General features: G+C 39.5%; 1 protein-coding gene across 1 annotated transcript in view; it reads left to right on the forward strand.

Moving 5' to 3' along the window:
• The window catches only part of caln1 (calneuron 1), a 93,097-nt gene extending 83,524 nt beyond the window's left edge, over window positions 1-9,573 (forward strand). Inside the window, exons 5-6 of the mRNA XM_042415250.1 lie at window positions 2,294-2,450; window positions 9,318-9,573. Coding sequence (XP_042271184.1) covers window positions 2,294-2,450; window positions 9,318-9,445 — 285 coding nt within the window. The 3' untranslated portion in view covers window positions 9,446-9,573. The remainder of the gene's footprint in view (window positions 1-2,293; window positions 2,451-9,317) is intronic.
• The last annotated feature ends 7,358 nt before the right edge of the window (window positions 9,574-16,931 follow it).

Here is a 16,931-nt window from a genome sequence, read left to right on the forward strand (position 1 = left end):
ATTTCAGTAAAACGTATGTGATTTATCACTCTATTATTATGTTGCTTTTATTTTACCTTCATCTTGCCAACATTTACATTAACTTTCCCCCTCAGATTAATGACCTGGCAAACAAAAGATGAAACGTTGACCCCAACTTTTAATTAGCTTTGATAATGAATCTTTATGGAGGCTGATTAACATTTGAGGCGTGATTGAACGAGCGTTCATTAGCTCGCTCTGAGGTGGAGAGATAACAAACGCTATTGATGGTAAAGGGAGGATTTATGTCCGAGTGTGATTTATGCAGTGATTTATGCAATTATCTACCCAGTGGGTTTTGCCAGAGAGTCCAGCGAATGTTATCCTTCTCTCTGTGTGGATGTGCATCACTCAAAGCAATATCGCTGAGTCCTGCAAATGCGCTCGGGGATTTGAGATTTCTAAATTGAGTTCAAAATGTGTTAAAGTGGAGTTTTACAGTGAGGAACTGGCAGCGTTCGAGAGTCTCTCACATCTATTCTACCTGTCTTGACACTTGCGGATGTGTAAATCACAAATTGTCTCTCGAAGCCAGACAATCCATTTCAGTCCGTGACTTTTACACCTCCCAAAAAACTTATTTCATATGTAATACTAATGTATTAGTATTACATAGAATAAAAACCATAAAATTCTTCTATATCCACTGTTAGATCCACCTACTGTACTTTTATCCACTGCAAGTTCACTTCACCTTGGCTCGTCATTTTAAGCAGTATTGAAAGATTTGACTCAATATCACAGATTAAATTCAACATTGTTTTAAAGGTTGGAAGAGACTTCTTCCTGTGGTCCAGTCCAGACTGAAAAATGCAATGTCACAGTAAAAACAACAACAATGTTTTGTTTGGCTGTGACATTGTGCCCCAGACTGTCCTTAAGATTGGTTATATTTGTAATACCATAGAGTTGTAATATCAGCTATTTCCATGTTCATTTAGCTGTTGTTTACCATGAGTCTGCCCAGCGATGTTAAAGTCAAGCTTTAAGTAATTGCTGTCAGTAACATTGTGTTATAAAAGAGGTATTTTTCTATTTTTATGATTGATGATGACAAATTGGTATGACTACTTATTGCAGAACTCCTCACTAACCTCTGCTCATAAACACAACAGAAAAGGAAGACACTGTATATTTTTGTTATTAAATGAACAAAAATCTATTGTCCAGTTAGGTTACAGCTCCTTCTGGGTAAAAGGCCGCAAAGGCTGGACCCTTTCTCTGCTTACTGGGACTGTGACGGACACTTTGGACTGCAGGAACCCAGTAACCCAGTGATGATGGTGCACTGAGCCACTTGTGATACTTTATTATGGGTAGTTCAGGTGATAGATGGTGACATCCCAGTTTACCAGTCCATCTTTCTCCCTATCAGACCTCTTTCCCCCCACTGTGTTATGTCATGCCTACATCTCTAGACCAGGGGACTGTGACGCATTTTCTCATTTGCTAATTCTGTTGTGTCACCATCACAGAGGGGCATTTAACAATCAATACGTATAATCAGCTAAGTCATCAGGTGTTTTTCAGCATTTAATCAATAGCCTGGAAAAAATTAATTGTTTGAGAGGGTATGTTGACATCAAACATTTGTATCATATTCACTCTTGTCCTTATAATTAAGCTTTTCATTCCTGTTTGGCTTAATTGTATAGCTTTTAGGGAAACAATATGAAGAAAATAAACATACTTTTTTTTTTTTTTCAATTACTGCTCTCAAGTGTTAAGTGAATTGCTGTTTTCGAGCAAAGGATGTGGATCAATGGCCAGCAATGTCTTCTGTTCCTCTGAGCTTCTGAAAAGAAATCTTTGCAGAGACCTTCAAACCTCTTTGTTGTGGTGTGTGCATGTGTGTCTCTGTGTATATGAGTGTGTGTGTGTGTGTGTGTGTGTTCACCTCTTTTTGTATTGAACGGTGTAAACGCTTAAACTGAACAATAAATCAATCACTCTGTGGCCATAACTCCAGCACATTCAATTTAATCAATGCATCGACTTTGTTCAACACTGATTAAAGTGAATGCATTAAAGCGACGTGTACTGGGATGTGCATGGTAAAGAATTATTAGAACATGTGTGCTGATTTATGTGTTGGATGTTTTTTTTCTGTACTTACAATGCACATTATTGTTGGCTGCAAAAGCTCAATGAGAGATGATTGTGCTACAGTTACTACTTGTTTGGTTGAGACATATTGTAGAACAACACACTGTTTATTATACACTGTTGCTCTTTCTGAAAATCTCCTCCTGTGTTCGGTCTCCTCCTGCAGTTTGACATGCAGAGGATCACCCTGGAGGAGCTGAAACACATCCTGTTCTACGCCTTCCGCGACCACCTGACCATGAAGGACATCGAGAACATCATCATCAATGAGGAAGAGAGTCTGAAAGAAAACTCTGGGAACTGTCAGACAGAATTTGAGGGAGGTAAGTGAAAGTCCCTGAACAAACTTCACACACAGGCACTTAGACAAGTGTGTGTGTGTGTGTGTGTGTGTGTGTGTGTGTGGTGAGAGAGAAAGTAATCTATGCTGTCAGGAAGAATTTGAGCTTTCTCATCAGGATCTACAGCCGACAGAGTCTCAGCACACCTGCTGATTTATTGATTGGGGTATTCATGGGGACCGGCGTCAGCGGGTCACCTGTTCGGAAGCGGCGGCGATGAAATATGCATGACCTCGCTCTGCAAAACCAGCTATCCAATATTTATCGATATCAGAACAGCAGAAAGTATTCCGGGAGTTTTTCACTCAACTGTTATAAAAAAACGGGAAATGTAATTGTTTCTTTCAAACTAATTTTTATCTCAAACCTTTTTAAAATATTTTTGCTTTCATTCGCCTGGTTTAGATGCAGATTCAGTGAGTCGGTTCTTTCTGCTTTGGGGCCATAAAAGAAATACATTGTGATTAGAGAACCAGACTGAAAAAGCAATTAAATGTACATAAAATATTAAGAGTTGAATAGAGAATAAAACTTAAAGACAGTCTAGCGTCACAGTGCTCAGTATGCAGTAACTAACATAATGTGCAGGACAGTTTACAAGCGTCTGTTTGGCTGTTAGTGAGCAGATGCTTGTTGCTGTTACAGCCGAGAGATACACTGAAATAAACATTTTTACTTCAATTAGTTTACCTCTAGTCCTCTTTCTTTTTACCCTTTCCTGAGTATGAGTGAGCCTTCACCGGAGAAGTTAAATCTCTTTACACTGCAAAGTCAAAACAGATCCATATGGAGACTAATGGGGGACAAATGTTTTGTCAGTGTGGAAATCAAAATTATAAATGAAAAGTTAGAATTTGAAAGTTGAAATATTAATCATTTAAAACCTTGAACAATATAAATGTGAACATTTAAAAAATGATTTGCTCAAAGAAACTTTTTTTCAGTCTGAGATTTTCTTACTTTTCTTCACTGACCTTGAACCCACCTCTGACTCTGTTGTTGCATTTTCAGAACTTACTAATGCTGCATTCAGATAAATCTATAAGTAAGTCATTTTAAGCTGTATTATGTGACATTATAAATTGCATTTTGACCTTGACATGTTGCCACATGTGCTATGAAAGATTTCAGTTTTGTCCGGACACACATGCAAGGAGTGTAGGAAATGCTGAGCCATAACATTCTCATTTCCCACATGACCTGAAGGCAGCATTCTCGAGCAGGGTCCCAGCCTACTTTGTGATGGAGTGAGACTGTCCTCATCAGAAGTGTAGCAATTCGTTGAGATTTTACCTCCTGATCAAGATCTTGTTATCTCTGCCAGCCGTAAACCTGGAGGGAATCGTGTGTGTGTGTGTGTGTGTGTGTGTGTGTGTGTGTGTGTGTGTGTGTGTGTGTGTGTCCGCAGCTGTTGCAGGCCGCATTTTGGCCTTTGTCGTGACTCAAAAACTGACATCCATAGCAAAGTTTGGTCTCATCTTGAACCGGAGCATCTGCAGTTTAATTCCACACTCGATATGTTATGATCCACTAAAGTTAGGCACGATAGGAGATGAATAAATCCCCGTTTTTGTTATCTTTGCCTGCACAGATAACAAAAACGGTGCACACCTGGAGGAGATCTGCACTCTTGTGTGCACTTGTATTTTCTTATGTGGACCAAAATGATACTCAGAGGCCAAACAGCCTATAAAGGATATGGCTGGCAATTTTCTACTTTTTTCTTATTATCAACAAATCTCATGTACAGAGCCAAAACAACAATGAACTGATCCCGCTAAGTATTGTGTGTGTGCATCCAAAGCCTGATATATTTTATTCCTCTATGCCGTACACCGCTGTTGTTCTCTAAAAGCTATTAAAAACATGCCAGTCAGCCCAACTGGTGCACTGGGTGACATGTTCCTTCACCCCGAAGATTACGGTTAAGGTAGTTTGTAGAGAAACGGCTCCGAAGACTAATAACAGCAATACATCATGACCTTACGGTATGTAGCACAACAACTTTGGTTTGATTCTGCACATGAGATTTGTTTACAATAAAAAAAAAAAATAGAAATTCGCCAGCCTTATCCTTTAATGTCCCTCTTAACCAAACACCAGCTTGTCACAGAGGGAACGTACCGGGCCGACACTGGTGTCAAAGAGGATGGACACAGATTGCACCAGGAGTTTATCGGGGTCTTAAAACTGATGTTGAGTGATGACAACATGATGCTCCTACTGATTTTATGATGAAGACCGACCACAGCAAGGATCATACAGAGCAATCACATCCGTTCGCTCCCAAAGGTCCATGACTACCACCTGCCACACGGGGACACCAAAATGTGCTCGGTCATGGAGAAATCAATAAATTGTGTCACAGTGAGATTTATACAGAGTACAATTCATCATGCTACTCTGGTACATATTGCTTCAGCTTACAGATATATGAGGTAGTATAAGAGGCGCTTGATTTCCCTCTGGCTTCACCTTACTCTGGAATCAATACGGTGTGGAGCTGAAAAACAACGGAATAAAGAATGAAACCACTGATCCATAGAAGTTCACAAAGCACTGATTCATTGCATGAATAGCGTAAAGCATAGAGAAACAGCTGGAGCAGCTGTCCAGGGAGCAGCCTGGCAGACAGACGCAAGCGTGGAAATCAACTTTTATCCATGAATAGCACAGCTGCCATACAGGTGTATAGATTAAGGGCCCCTCATTTTTTACCAACGTGTTTATACTGTACATGTTTGTGAGGTGCACCTGCGTCATTTGAAGTTATAATTATCAACCTTTTTTGTATAAAATGTAGTTGTTATTGCTGTTCTGAACCCTCTGGAGCACTGAGTTGGCCTTTGAATTCCTTCTCAGGATGTTTGGTTTTATTTGGTATGACTCATAGCAAAAATTAAAATAAAATAAAAAATCGGATACAGTATGATTGTTGGCTGAATATCCACAAAAGGGATTAATGCATCTGAAGCCTGTGTGAATGTAGACAGCTGTAGGTCAGCAGCCTGGAGACCAGCGCACACCTCATTACCTTCACGAGCGCAGTGGTCCACTAAAGAAAATCATTGTGGATACTTGGCAGTGTTGTAGTTACTTTGGGGCGACTGAGGAGGTGTTTTATGAGGCTGACAGCAAGTTCAGGCGACTGGACCGAAAACTAACGTCTGGACCACAACTCTCCCATCTTCATAGTCAAAGCAGCAGCCGAACACATGTTCTTTCCATTGACACCCTGTTCAACTCAAACCGACTCATGCAAGGATATTTACATATTCGAGTGTCACCAGGTCGCATTCAACAAACTCTCTTAACTACCTGAACTACTTGTGAACGGAATATTAAGTTTGTTTTATATTTTAATCATTCAGATTAAGTGTTTCTCCCCTTGTGAAGAAAGGCAGAGATTATCTGTTCGTGACTCGTACGACAGGTCTGTCTGGTAAATTTCATTCGCGCTTAAGGGAAAATTGATGAATTTTCGTCAAACAAGAAAAAAAATCAGAGGGATTATTTCACTTGTCGACAGTTTTCCCTGTCTGTCAGAGGTTTTCTGGAAATGATTATCAGTGTCTTGAAACGGACTAAAGCACTTTGCTGCATTAGCATGAAGGAAATAACACTAAATTTATCTTAAGTGGACTCGACTGCTGTAACGGTGTCTTCACAGGTCTCCCTAAAAATCGATCAGACAGCTGCAGCTGATTCAGAACGCCTGAATCTCGAGTCCTCACCAAGACCAAGAAAGTGGATCACATCAATCCAGTTCTCAGATCTTTACACTGACTTCCTGTCTGTCAAAGAACTGGTTTTAAAATACTGCTGTTGGTTTATAAAGCTCTAATTGGTTTAGGGCCGAAATACCAACCTCTCAGGTGGTCTGGGACAGGTCTGCTTTCTGTCCCCAGAGTTAAAACTAAACATGGAGGGGCAGCGTTCATTTTTAAGCTCCACATATCTGGAACAAACTCCCAGAAAACTGCAGGTCTGCTGCAAATCTCAGTGAAGACTTTTCTGTTTGCCGCTGCCTTTAAGTAAACCAAATTTGAGGGTTAATGTCTTACACTGCACCGTAACTTTTATTCTCCTGTTCTATCTTGTCTTATTCTATTTTAGCTTCTTTTTATTTCCAAAGTTACACACTTTTTAATTGTATTTAAATGTCTTTTTATATTGCCTTTTGTTGCTTTTATATTTTGTCTTGATACCTTTTATGCTCTATGTAAAGCACTTTGAATTGCCTTGTTGAAATGTGCTATACAAATAAACTTTCCTCGCCTAAACTCTATTAAATTCTTCAAACAGTTTGATTTATACTGACAATATGTGAAATAATCCCACCACAGATGGTGTTTTTTTTGGCTTGTGTTAAGAAAATACAATTTTAGGACGTATTAAACAAGTAAATCATGCAGTAGGTGAAGATTTTTGTCACAAAAAGCCAGACCTTAAATAAGCAGCTTGTGACTGAAAGATCACTGGTTTAAATCCCCAACAGGTTGCTTTAAAACGTCCTCATTTCCACTGCTCTGGTGCCAGTGGCCAACAGATCAAACTGTGGTCGTACTGGCAGCTTCCAGGTGTGAATATAATTAACTTTTTGAGAGTAAGCAGCATTGTTCTCAACACATCAGATTAAATGAAGGTTTTAAAAGACATGTAGTCTGCTTTGGATTTTATACGCAAGATTAAAACTCAACATTAATCCAGAGTTTGATTTACATAACTGGCTCCAATAGCTCATTCTCAGATAATCTGTTTGGATAAAAAAACACTTTTTATAGTACGTGAGTGTCTGGAATAGTATTTTTCAGCTGGAGGCTGCCAGCTAATGACTCCGCCTCAAAGTCTCAGCCAAGAAAGATGTAGCAATTTCTGTCCCACTTTCCACTTTGCATTTTCTTTGGAACAGCGAGAAGCATTTTTGATGACTTCAGTGCTTTTTGAACTGAGAGTTAAAAACAGAGCGAGAGTGAGAGAGTGAGAGCCGTGCCGTTGTGGGTCATTGGCCCAGGTCCCCTAATTACCACGGCCCGGTAAAATCATCTCTGCCACTCACAGTGTGCTTCACTGCGGGGAGGAAAGAACAGCTGACTTAACCCTCGACACCGGAGGTTGATCGAACCAGAAAATGATCTCATGAAGAGAACCTGGACTGCTGCTGTTGTGTGAATGTGTGTGTGTGTCAGCTTGGATTTCTGCATAATGTTCTTAAGCTCAACAACGCCTTAGGTTGTAATTTATTTGCATTCTCATGATATTATGGGGAAAAGTGTTGAATTTTTGCAGGTGTAGACGCATGAAAATGGTACTCTTCACACCTTAACATTGTTTTTTCTCAGTGAAATTATAACATCTGAACAAGCCATTCTGAACCGTCCTGAAAGTTTTGATATTCAATATCTAACTTTTTTTGTCTACCCTCATTGATGTACGTATATGGGTGTATAACAATACAATTTAACAGCAGCACAAACTACACTTGTACGACGTCGAATTAACACCTCTCTAAAACACTTTAATAAAGAAATGAACATTAAAACCTTCGTAAAGGTAGGATTAGTTTTAGCTACATGTACCCAAGAAACTGACAACTGTCTGTACATGTTTATGTACTGTATTTAATTTAAGGATTTTGTCAACGTCTGATGACCATGATTAGCCATGATTATCCGCCAATTTAAGATCACATTTCCATAAAGTTGGGGGACAAACGAGAGACAGACTTAAAAAAAATAATGGTCAAAATCGCAGCAGCAGAGTCTGTGATATTCTAATTTATAGTCCTTAATAATTGGTCAAGCTCCAAACAATCTCAGTCCTACATTTCCCATAATGCAACTCAATAGCATCTTTCATTAGATCTTCCCTGCCTCCTAAATGCCCACTTCTTTCAAACTTAAAACAAGCTTTCTGTTAAAAATTTGAGTCAAAGTCAAAGCCAAGGTAACCGTGATGACATCATCAAGGTTATTTTTTCAACATTAAAAAGCTCCCTTTACAGTCACAGCAGTAGTTCTCATAATAGGTAAAACTGAACTTCATGTGTAAAATCGGTGGGGTGTCACTTTAAATACGCATGTAACACAGTAGATTATGATATCCAAATGTAAACTGTCTGTTCTGGGTCTTTTTTTATGCTGATCGTGTGTCTGCTGCTGTGAAATCAGCCTGGTCCGGTGAATTGTAATGCTCATCTCAGTGTCTCTCTCTCTGCTGGTCACCTCCCAGCAACCCGCCGCTCATCCAGAGCAGAACACTGATGTCAGATCACACCTCAAGGTTATTTTTTTTGGTCTGAAACAAAGTGGAAAATTTCCCTTCACAGTATATTTTTATGGCTAAAATAGAAGCTTATATTTGTGAATAAAAGTCACATGAACATACGAAAAGCTTGTGTATTGGCAAAGGTTTTGCAGCTTCTTGCATTCATCTATCATAGGAATATATGAAAAAACAAGTCCAAATTAATCAGTCCAGACTTTGGTGTCTTCTCATTTTGTCCATTTTGTGATGCTAGGCTTTCCAAATATCAGATACAACATCTGACTCCTAATATCACACGTTTTTCTGCCGTCCTTTCTGGTACTTGGTTTGAATTAAAGTTCTCCTAACAAACCACAAAACAGATCTCTGAGAGGAGAAACAGTATTTAGCATCCCTCTCCCCTGGCGGAGACCAGGTCACTAGACTCCACAGTTTAAATAAACCACTTAATGTGCTCGGTGTCATTACCCCAGAAAATGATTAATGCAAAGACATGTCAGAAGCAGAAACTGGCAATTTTCCTATTTGTATTCTTCATCTCTCTATTTGTCTTTTTCCCCATTTCTCTCTCTCTCTTTTTAGTTCACCCTTCAAAGAAAAACCGTCAGACGTGTGTGAGGAAGAGCCTCATCTGCGCCTTCGCCATGGCATTCATCATTAGCGTCATGCTTATCGCAGCCAATCAGATGCTGAGGAACGGCATGGAGTAGCTGCGCCCACTGTGAGCAGGGAAACAAGCCAGCCTGCATGTGCATGCCAGTGGGTGAGGTCATATTCCTGTTGATACGAAAAAGAACTGAAAGGAACGACACGCAGAATAAACCATCAACAAAATTGAGTTTTTTAAAATTATTCTTAGTGGGGTTTTTTTTTTGTTTGTTTTTTGAACGGGTGACACCTCTCCACTTGTCGTCCAGTGAAACCGTGAAGCCAGCATGAGGAGTCATGCAGGACTCCTCCCCCCTTTACTCTGACAGGGACACTCAAGGGCTGACATTACGCATAATACTCTGTCGTCTCTGTTTCCCTGATGCAATAAAAAAAAAAATGTTAAAAAAAAAACATGTCGAGTGCAGGAGTTCAGAGCTGCTCGCTTTCCCAGCAGGCAAGAATGTGACGTGTGTCTTCAGATCTGTCACCTACTGGGGAGTGTGATGAGCTACCGGGGGCCTTGCAGTCTGGGCCCCCCCCGCCGCCCGAGAGGGAATGAGAGAAAGGAAGCGATCGCCCTCCTATTATACTTTCTGGAAGGATGATGGCAGAGCTCGCTGACAACCGAAGTCAGAACGATCTGTACGTGTCAGGCCACAGCTCCCGGAGATCTCGTGGTGCTATGATACTTCAGTTCTCCAACTTTCTATTTTCAACTCCTGCGTCTGTGGGCTGGTATGAGGTGCTGGCATCGGTTCATCAGTCCTACACATCAAGCAGTCAAGCGAGTAAAATACTAAATGGTAACTCCAGGCCTGAGTTTTTGGCCTTGTGAACACAGTAGCTCTGAAAGTTTCTACTTTTGGTTTTTGGATCTTTCTCCTGTTTGGTGAACACTGTTCAGAGTGGAAAGAGTTTTTTTTTATTATTATTATTAAAGGAAAAAAAAAAAAAAAATCCACCCTCCAATGCTCTCACACTGTTATGTGTCATCTGGTGGTGTTCAGTGCACTCCAGGAGTTATTTTGTGAGGTGATTTATTTCAACTTTCTGATGCATCTACTTTCTCTCCGTCTGCCTCGCCTGCTTCACTTTGATGATTTCCTACGTTTCCCAGCATGACTTTGGACGACCCCCAGCGAACAGGTGTGAACTTGACACATTCAGCTGTGTGTTAATGTGTAGGTGGAAAGAGCGAGGACAATTATGGAACAAAATAGCGAGAGGTTTTCCAGTCGAGAGAACTTGAATTGCACCTTTTACTCAAAAACGCAGTGTGTGCTGCGGCTGTGATGCGTTTTGACATCCTGTGTGTCTGTTTATTAGACGAAGGATTTGCTCTTTAATTGTTAGGGACTGACACAAAAACGTATAGGGGAAAAGTAACACATACACCAAGGGGACTCAAAAGCATAAAAAAAGTGTCTCACACTCCGGCTTCATATGTATTTCTCCTTTATTTGGATGACGTTTTGGCCTGCAGGCAGTGTGCAAAAACCTAACATACTGTTGATGTTTTAAATACTTTTTTCATTACAATACATATATTTTTCTGCTTTCAAAAAAGTAAAAGGATATATAACCACTAACAGAGGATTCTGTAACAGTGTTGGAGTCTTTTAGGGTGGATTTTTTTTTTTGTCATCAATAATCAAATTGATGAACTATAACTTAGTGCTGTGAAAAGTTTTCATCTCCTCAAGTTTCCTGCACAAATTGTTGTGGTCTGTGCATCGTGCATCCTGCGTTACATAAAGTTATTTATGTATTATTTCTGATTAGTTTGGCATTTTAAATAACAAAAGGTGTATAAAACTAAGGTTCCCTTTTGAATTATTCAGTATTTTTTATCAACATTTCATATCCTCACATCTATTGATTTAATCCTAAAACTTAATCATTAAACGTATTTGACCCTCACAGTGATTTGAATCTGTCCATCCATCATGAAGACGCAGCTGTTAGCAGCTTTTGGCTGACAGAATAACAACCTGTAGCTACAACCTGAATATGAGTAACATAGGGGGTAAAATCAAGTATCAAGACCTCATAAAGCAAGAAATATACATTCCTCACAACTCCCTATATTGTATTTTATTTGAAACTATTACATCAGTGTGATAGAAATCACTTTAAATTATTCTGCAGCCTGACAAACTGCAGAAACTCGAGGCCTGTAAAAACTTCCTGACAGCACTAAATAATTTAAAGACTTGTCTTCACACGTTGACTCCAGCTGAGGTGGGCTCTGAACTCCTGCGCTGACACTCATCTCCACATGTTGAACCCAGCTGGTGGGGGGTCAGAAACACCCATATTATCTAGTGCATGCAATCACGTCGAGTCAGTGTCGTCTGTAAATAACGTAACCCGCGTCTGAAGTGTCTCAATCGTCTGTTAAAGGTGTACAGTATCTCTGTATGTGCATGACCATCGGTGCTCTCTGCTCACTCGGGTTCAGAGGTGCAGGGAAGGAGCTCAGCGGACAGAAAAGGCGGCCGCTTCATCACAAACACGCCAGACGCAGGCCGGCGGCGGCGAAGGCCCCTCCTTTCTGCTTCCTCTCAACCCTCTTTGCCAAAGCCATACAACTCCGCAGAGGTGAACCAGACAACACAATATAAATGCTTTTTCCCTGTTCCCACACGGAAACACAAGATCAAACGGGCATTTTTTTGGGCTGAAATCTCATGTAGGATTTGGTTTGTTCCTGTTGTTTGTTTGGTTTTTTTTTTGCACTGTACAAGTCCATCCATTCCAATGAAATGACACGGAGGGCTGTAGGTTTGTGCAAGAGTGCCATCTTGAGGTGAAGTGAGATCATATTATCCATGCTGTCGTCCCATCACAGTGTTTATGTCTCGCTCTCTAAGTAAGCACTACGGGAATGTGATGTCAGACTGGGACTCTCTTAGCGTTATATTCACAATGTCTGACATATGTTGATCTTTAATGTTAAAATATGAGGATTTTTATCTATAATGTATAGATTGACTTTGATCTACCGACACTACTGGTAGAGCAGCACTTGTATGTGAACATATAATATTTAAACAGTATATTTATAGGAATAGATTTCTTGCCTATGGCAGAAAAAAAAACCTTTTGAACCTGTAAAAGGTTTCATACACAGATGATTTATCAACATCACATTTTGGAGACTGAATAGAGCACTTTGTGCAGAAAACAAAACCTTGTAGGTCACACTGGTTATGTTTTTATTCTTTATCTGAAAAAGCCACACTTATTATTTTCTTTTCTTTTCTTTTTTTTTAATTAATCTGTCTTGTACTGGTGGGAATTTTCCGCCAATTGCACAGCTGGTCACTGCTGTTATGTAGTGGTTAGCTAGAAAAGTGTTGTATCATTTCTTTGTTCTTTGAGAAGAACTTTGTCTTTTAAATTAGATTTTTGTATGTTTGTTTGTTTGTTTTTTTTACAGCAGTCTCGCTGTAATTGAACTGTCTCCTGCAGAACGGTCGCATGTCTCAATCGTTTGAAGTAGAGTTTTATTTTGGAGGGGAGACGCACAGTGTCTCTTCGGTAGCATGTTATGCTAAGACCCCCATGTGTTTTTGTTATGTAACTTTGTACATAGCTAATAAGACAGCATATCTATTAGACAAGCACATACTAAACATACTTTGCATGTGCAACATTTAAACTTGTAGACTAGAGAGAAAGACTTTCAGTTGTACTATTTATTAGAGGTATAATAATTATGAATCTGTAAATACTGAAATCTGTACAAAAGTTAAATGATGAAGCATTGATGCAATAAAACATTGTTTTTTTAAAAAATGGTGCTTTATGTTTTTTTATTTTACACTGGATTTATGCTAGTTAATAACTTATTGTGTGTTTTAGATATTTGCCACTTTATTTGAACTAAACAGTCCTTTTTAAAGAATCGTGGGTTAAAGTTCACCAGGACACTCAGTCACAGGGATCAATCAATCAATCAATTTTTATTTATATAGTGCTAAATCACAATGAAAGTCATCTCAGGACACTTTTCACATAAAGCAGGTCAAGATTGTACTCTTTCATTTACAGAGACCCAACAATTCCCCCCATGAGCAGCACTTGGCGACAGCAGTAATGAAAAAACTCCCCGTTAACAGGTGGAAACCTCAAGCAGAACCCGGCTCTGGGTGGGCGGCCATCTGCTTTGACCGGTTGGGTTGAGAGAGAGGGGCAGAATAACAACAATCATAACAATATCAATAACAGCAGCAACAGCCATGGAAGGATGCCAACAGGACTGTGAAGGACCACAAGGGCTCGGCCTGCGACCCAGGGTTTCCTGTGAGATGAGAAAGCACAAAAAACTCCGGGGAAGAAGCAAAGTTAGTGACATACATTGATGTTACATGAATGCATACAGATACAGAGAGGAGGAGGAGGAGAGAGGAGCTCAGTGCATCATGGGAAGTCCCCCAGCAGTCTAGGCCTATAGCAGCATAACTAGGCGAGCCTGGTCGGTCCCTAACTATAAACTTTATCAAAAAGGAAAGTTTTAAGCCTACTCTTAAACATAGAGAGAGGGTGTCTGCACCCCGGATTGAATCTGGTAGATGGTTCCACAAGAGAGGAGCCTGATAGCTGAAGGCTCTGCCTCCCATTTTACTTTTAAAGACTGTAGGAACCACCAGTAAGCCTGCATACTGGGAGCGCAGTGTTCTAAGGGGATAATATGAACTCTTCAAGATATGATGGTGCCTGACTGTTAAGGGCTTTGTAAGTGAGGAGAAGGATTTTAAATTCTATTCTGGATTTTACAGGAAGCCGATGTAGCGAAGCTAAAATGGGAGAAATATGATCTCTTTGTCTAGTTTTAGTCAGTAGATGTGCAGCTGCATTCTGGACCAGCTGAAGAGTCTTTAGAGACTTGTTAGAGCAGCCTGATAATAAGGAGTTACAATAATCCAGCCTAGAAGTAACAAATGCGTGAACTAGTTTTTCTGCATCTTTTAGGGACAGGATGTGTCTGATTTTTGTGATATTACATAAGTGAAAAAAGGCAGTCTTTGAAATTTGATTTATGTAGGAGTTAAAGGACATATCCTGATCAAAGATAACTCCCAGATTCCTTACGGTGGTGCTGGAGGTCAGGGTAATACCATCCAGAGTAGCTATATCATTAGATCGACCATTGATCTTTAATCTGCTATGAACTAATGGAGCCTTAAATGGCTCACATGTTTTACCGCTCACTTTTCTCTTTGTCTTTGTGAGCATTGTGGACAGACTCCTCAAATATACCTCCAGTGTAAAAGACTGAGAAACATACAAGTTACTTATTCCATGTAAATATCCCAATTTAAGGGCTTTCAAGTTTTAAAATGAAGGGATTTGTTTCCTTATTGTTTTCCTGTATGCAGTGTAAACAGGAATTCAAGGCATAATTTTAACATGAATTAGAGAATCTAAGTATGTTTATAGAGTAATAGAGTTTTCTCATCTCTGTAATAAAAGTATTTTCTCATTAAAGTATCTGAAGTAGAAGTGAGCTACTCACTTTAGTAAAGAACTGTTTTACTCCTAAACTGGCACTTTAAACTTTGTAACTCTTAAAACTTTGAGGAAGCCCTAAACTTGAAAATTCAATAATAACAGCAGTGTCTGGATGATCTAAAGCCAAAGAGGGAGAAAAGAGATACAGAGCAGATATCATCATGACAACACTGGTAGATGATGAGGGGAAGAAATGCAGCTGCAGAGACACAAGTCACAAGTTCAATCAAAACTACCGCTGCGGCCGTCAGCGGAGTCGCTGACGTGTGCTTGACAGCTTGTCTGGTGACCCGCTGTGAGTCACTGAGGTCTGAATTATGTTAGTTCAGTGAGATGTGAAGCCTTAGTTTGATCTATGAATCTATGTATCAACACACTGAGACCACAAGAGGGTAGCATAAAAACACTGATGCAGTGTACTTCTGAAGAATCCACATCCACTACATTTATTAGCTTCATAAATAAGCCACTGCTCACATGTAGATTCATCAATAATCTCCACATACAGAAGGTATATAGGTAAAATTTAAAAAAATCATTTTGCAAACTGAAGCAAATGTCTCATTTCACTTATGTTGTAGTAGCTCCTGTGAGTTACTGTATATCAAATTGTTTTACCATTTTAAACAAATAGCTGAACTCTTCATCTAGAGAGCAGACAGAGGTGATAATGATGCTGCAGGGACACATGGAGTCAAATAGTGCAAATAGTGCTCTGCCCTGTAATTAAACCAACTTTCATACAGAATACTGCTGATTAGGACCATAGTGTCAATATGGGAAACTATAACTGACTTATTATGTGATTTTTAATTACTTCACCAGCTAACAACGGCACAATAATGTCACCAAATTAAAATCTCACCTCTAAAATGTGCAAATTACAGTACAGTTATTCAGATTTCTTTGATTGTTCAGACTTGTTTAGCCTCTCCTTAGTGTTGTTTACTGCCGGCTGACATTAAGCAGGATTTTAACAAACATATATTAATCCTATTTCATGTTTTTGATGATGAGCGGGCCTGTTGTTCAAGACTCTAATCAGCATTCAGTGTTGTGTTAGCATGCAGGCTCTGTCCTCCAGAGCCACACCACGCTCTCCAGCGCTTTACGGAAAAAAAAAAACCAGGCCCTTGTGCTCGCAGCAGGCTCCTCCTGTTTCATTTACATCTTAAGCGTTTAGCTGATGCTTCATCCAGAGCAGCTCGGTAAGAGCGCGCAGTGGGAGTTCAGCGTCTGGTTCAAGGACACACGGCTGCTGCAGGATTGAATCCTTAACCTTTCATTTATAGGACAGTCTCTTTAATGTTCGGGCCACCTGGCTGCCTCAGATGTTGTGTAATATTTTTGGTGTACCACTTCTTTTTTATTTTTTATAAAGGATATGTGATTAAACTATTCATAAAAGCCAAGTTGGTGTTCACAGTTGCACCAGATGCCACGCAGCTCGCAGTAGAGGGTGAAATCTCTTGTGAAGTAGTTTATTTTTGGGTTGATTTAAAGTGCAAATCAAACTGTCAGCTTCACAGTATGAGGTAAACGTTTTTTGACCAAAACCATGCAAATGGATGGGGCAGTTAAAAAGAAAGTGGCCCAGCGTGGCGTTTCTCATGTCGCAGTTTCAAGCTTATTTTAAGTCCAGATGACAGTGAAGTCCAGTGAAAACAGCTTTCACATTTATGGGTTTAATCAGTAGAAAATATGAATGTTGGAATTATATAAGTTGATATTTTATATATTTGCAATATGTTGGTATCTATAAAAAGTAAACAGCTTTGCACCGGAAGACAATTCTATCTATTGACTGAGTGTGACTAGAAATTAAAGTGTATAAAACTAATTCAAATTAAATAAAACTCACCAAACAGAATCAATACTGATCATAATTCATCAATATTTCAAAAAACACAACTCCTATCCTCAAAAACAGTAACCATGCAAAAACCAGGAAACCAGTTGTTTATTGGAAGACAATCTTGGGGGCAAAAAAATCAAACTGATAACATTTAATTAATTATGACATCATAT

Source organism: Thunnus maccoyii, chromosome 6 (genome assembly GCF_910596095.1).
Source record: "Thunnus maccoyii chromosome 6, fThuMac1.1, whole genome shotgun sequence".
NCBI classification, from domain to species: Eukaryota; Metazoa; Chordata; class Actinopteri; order Scombriformes; family Scombridae; genus Thunnus; species Thunnus maccoyii.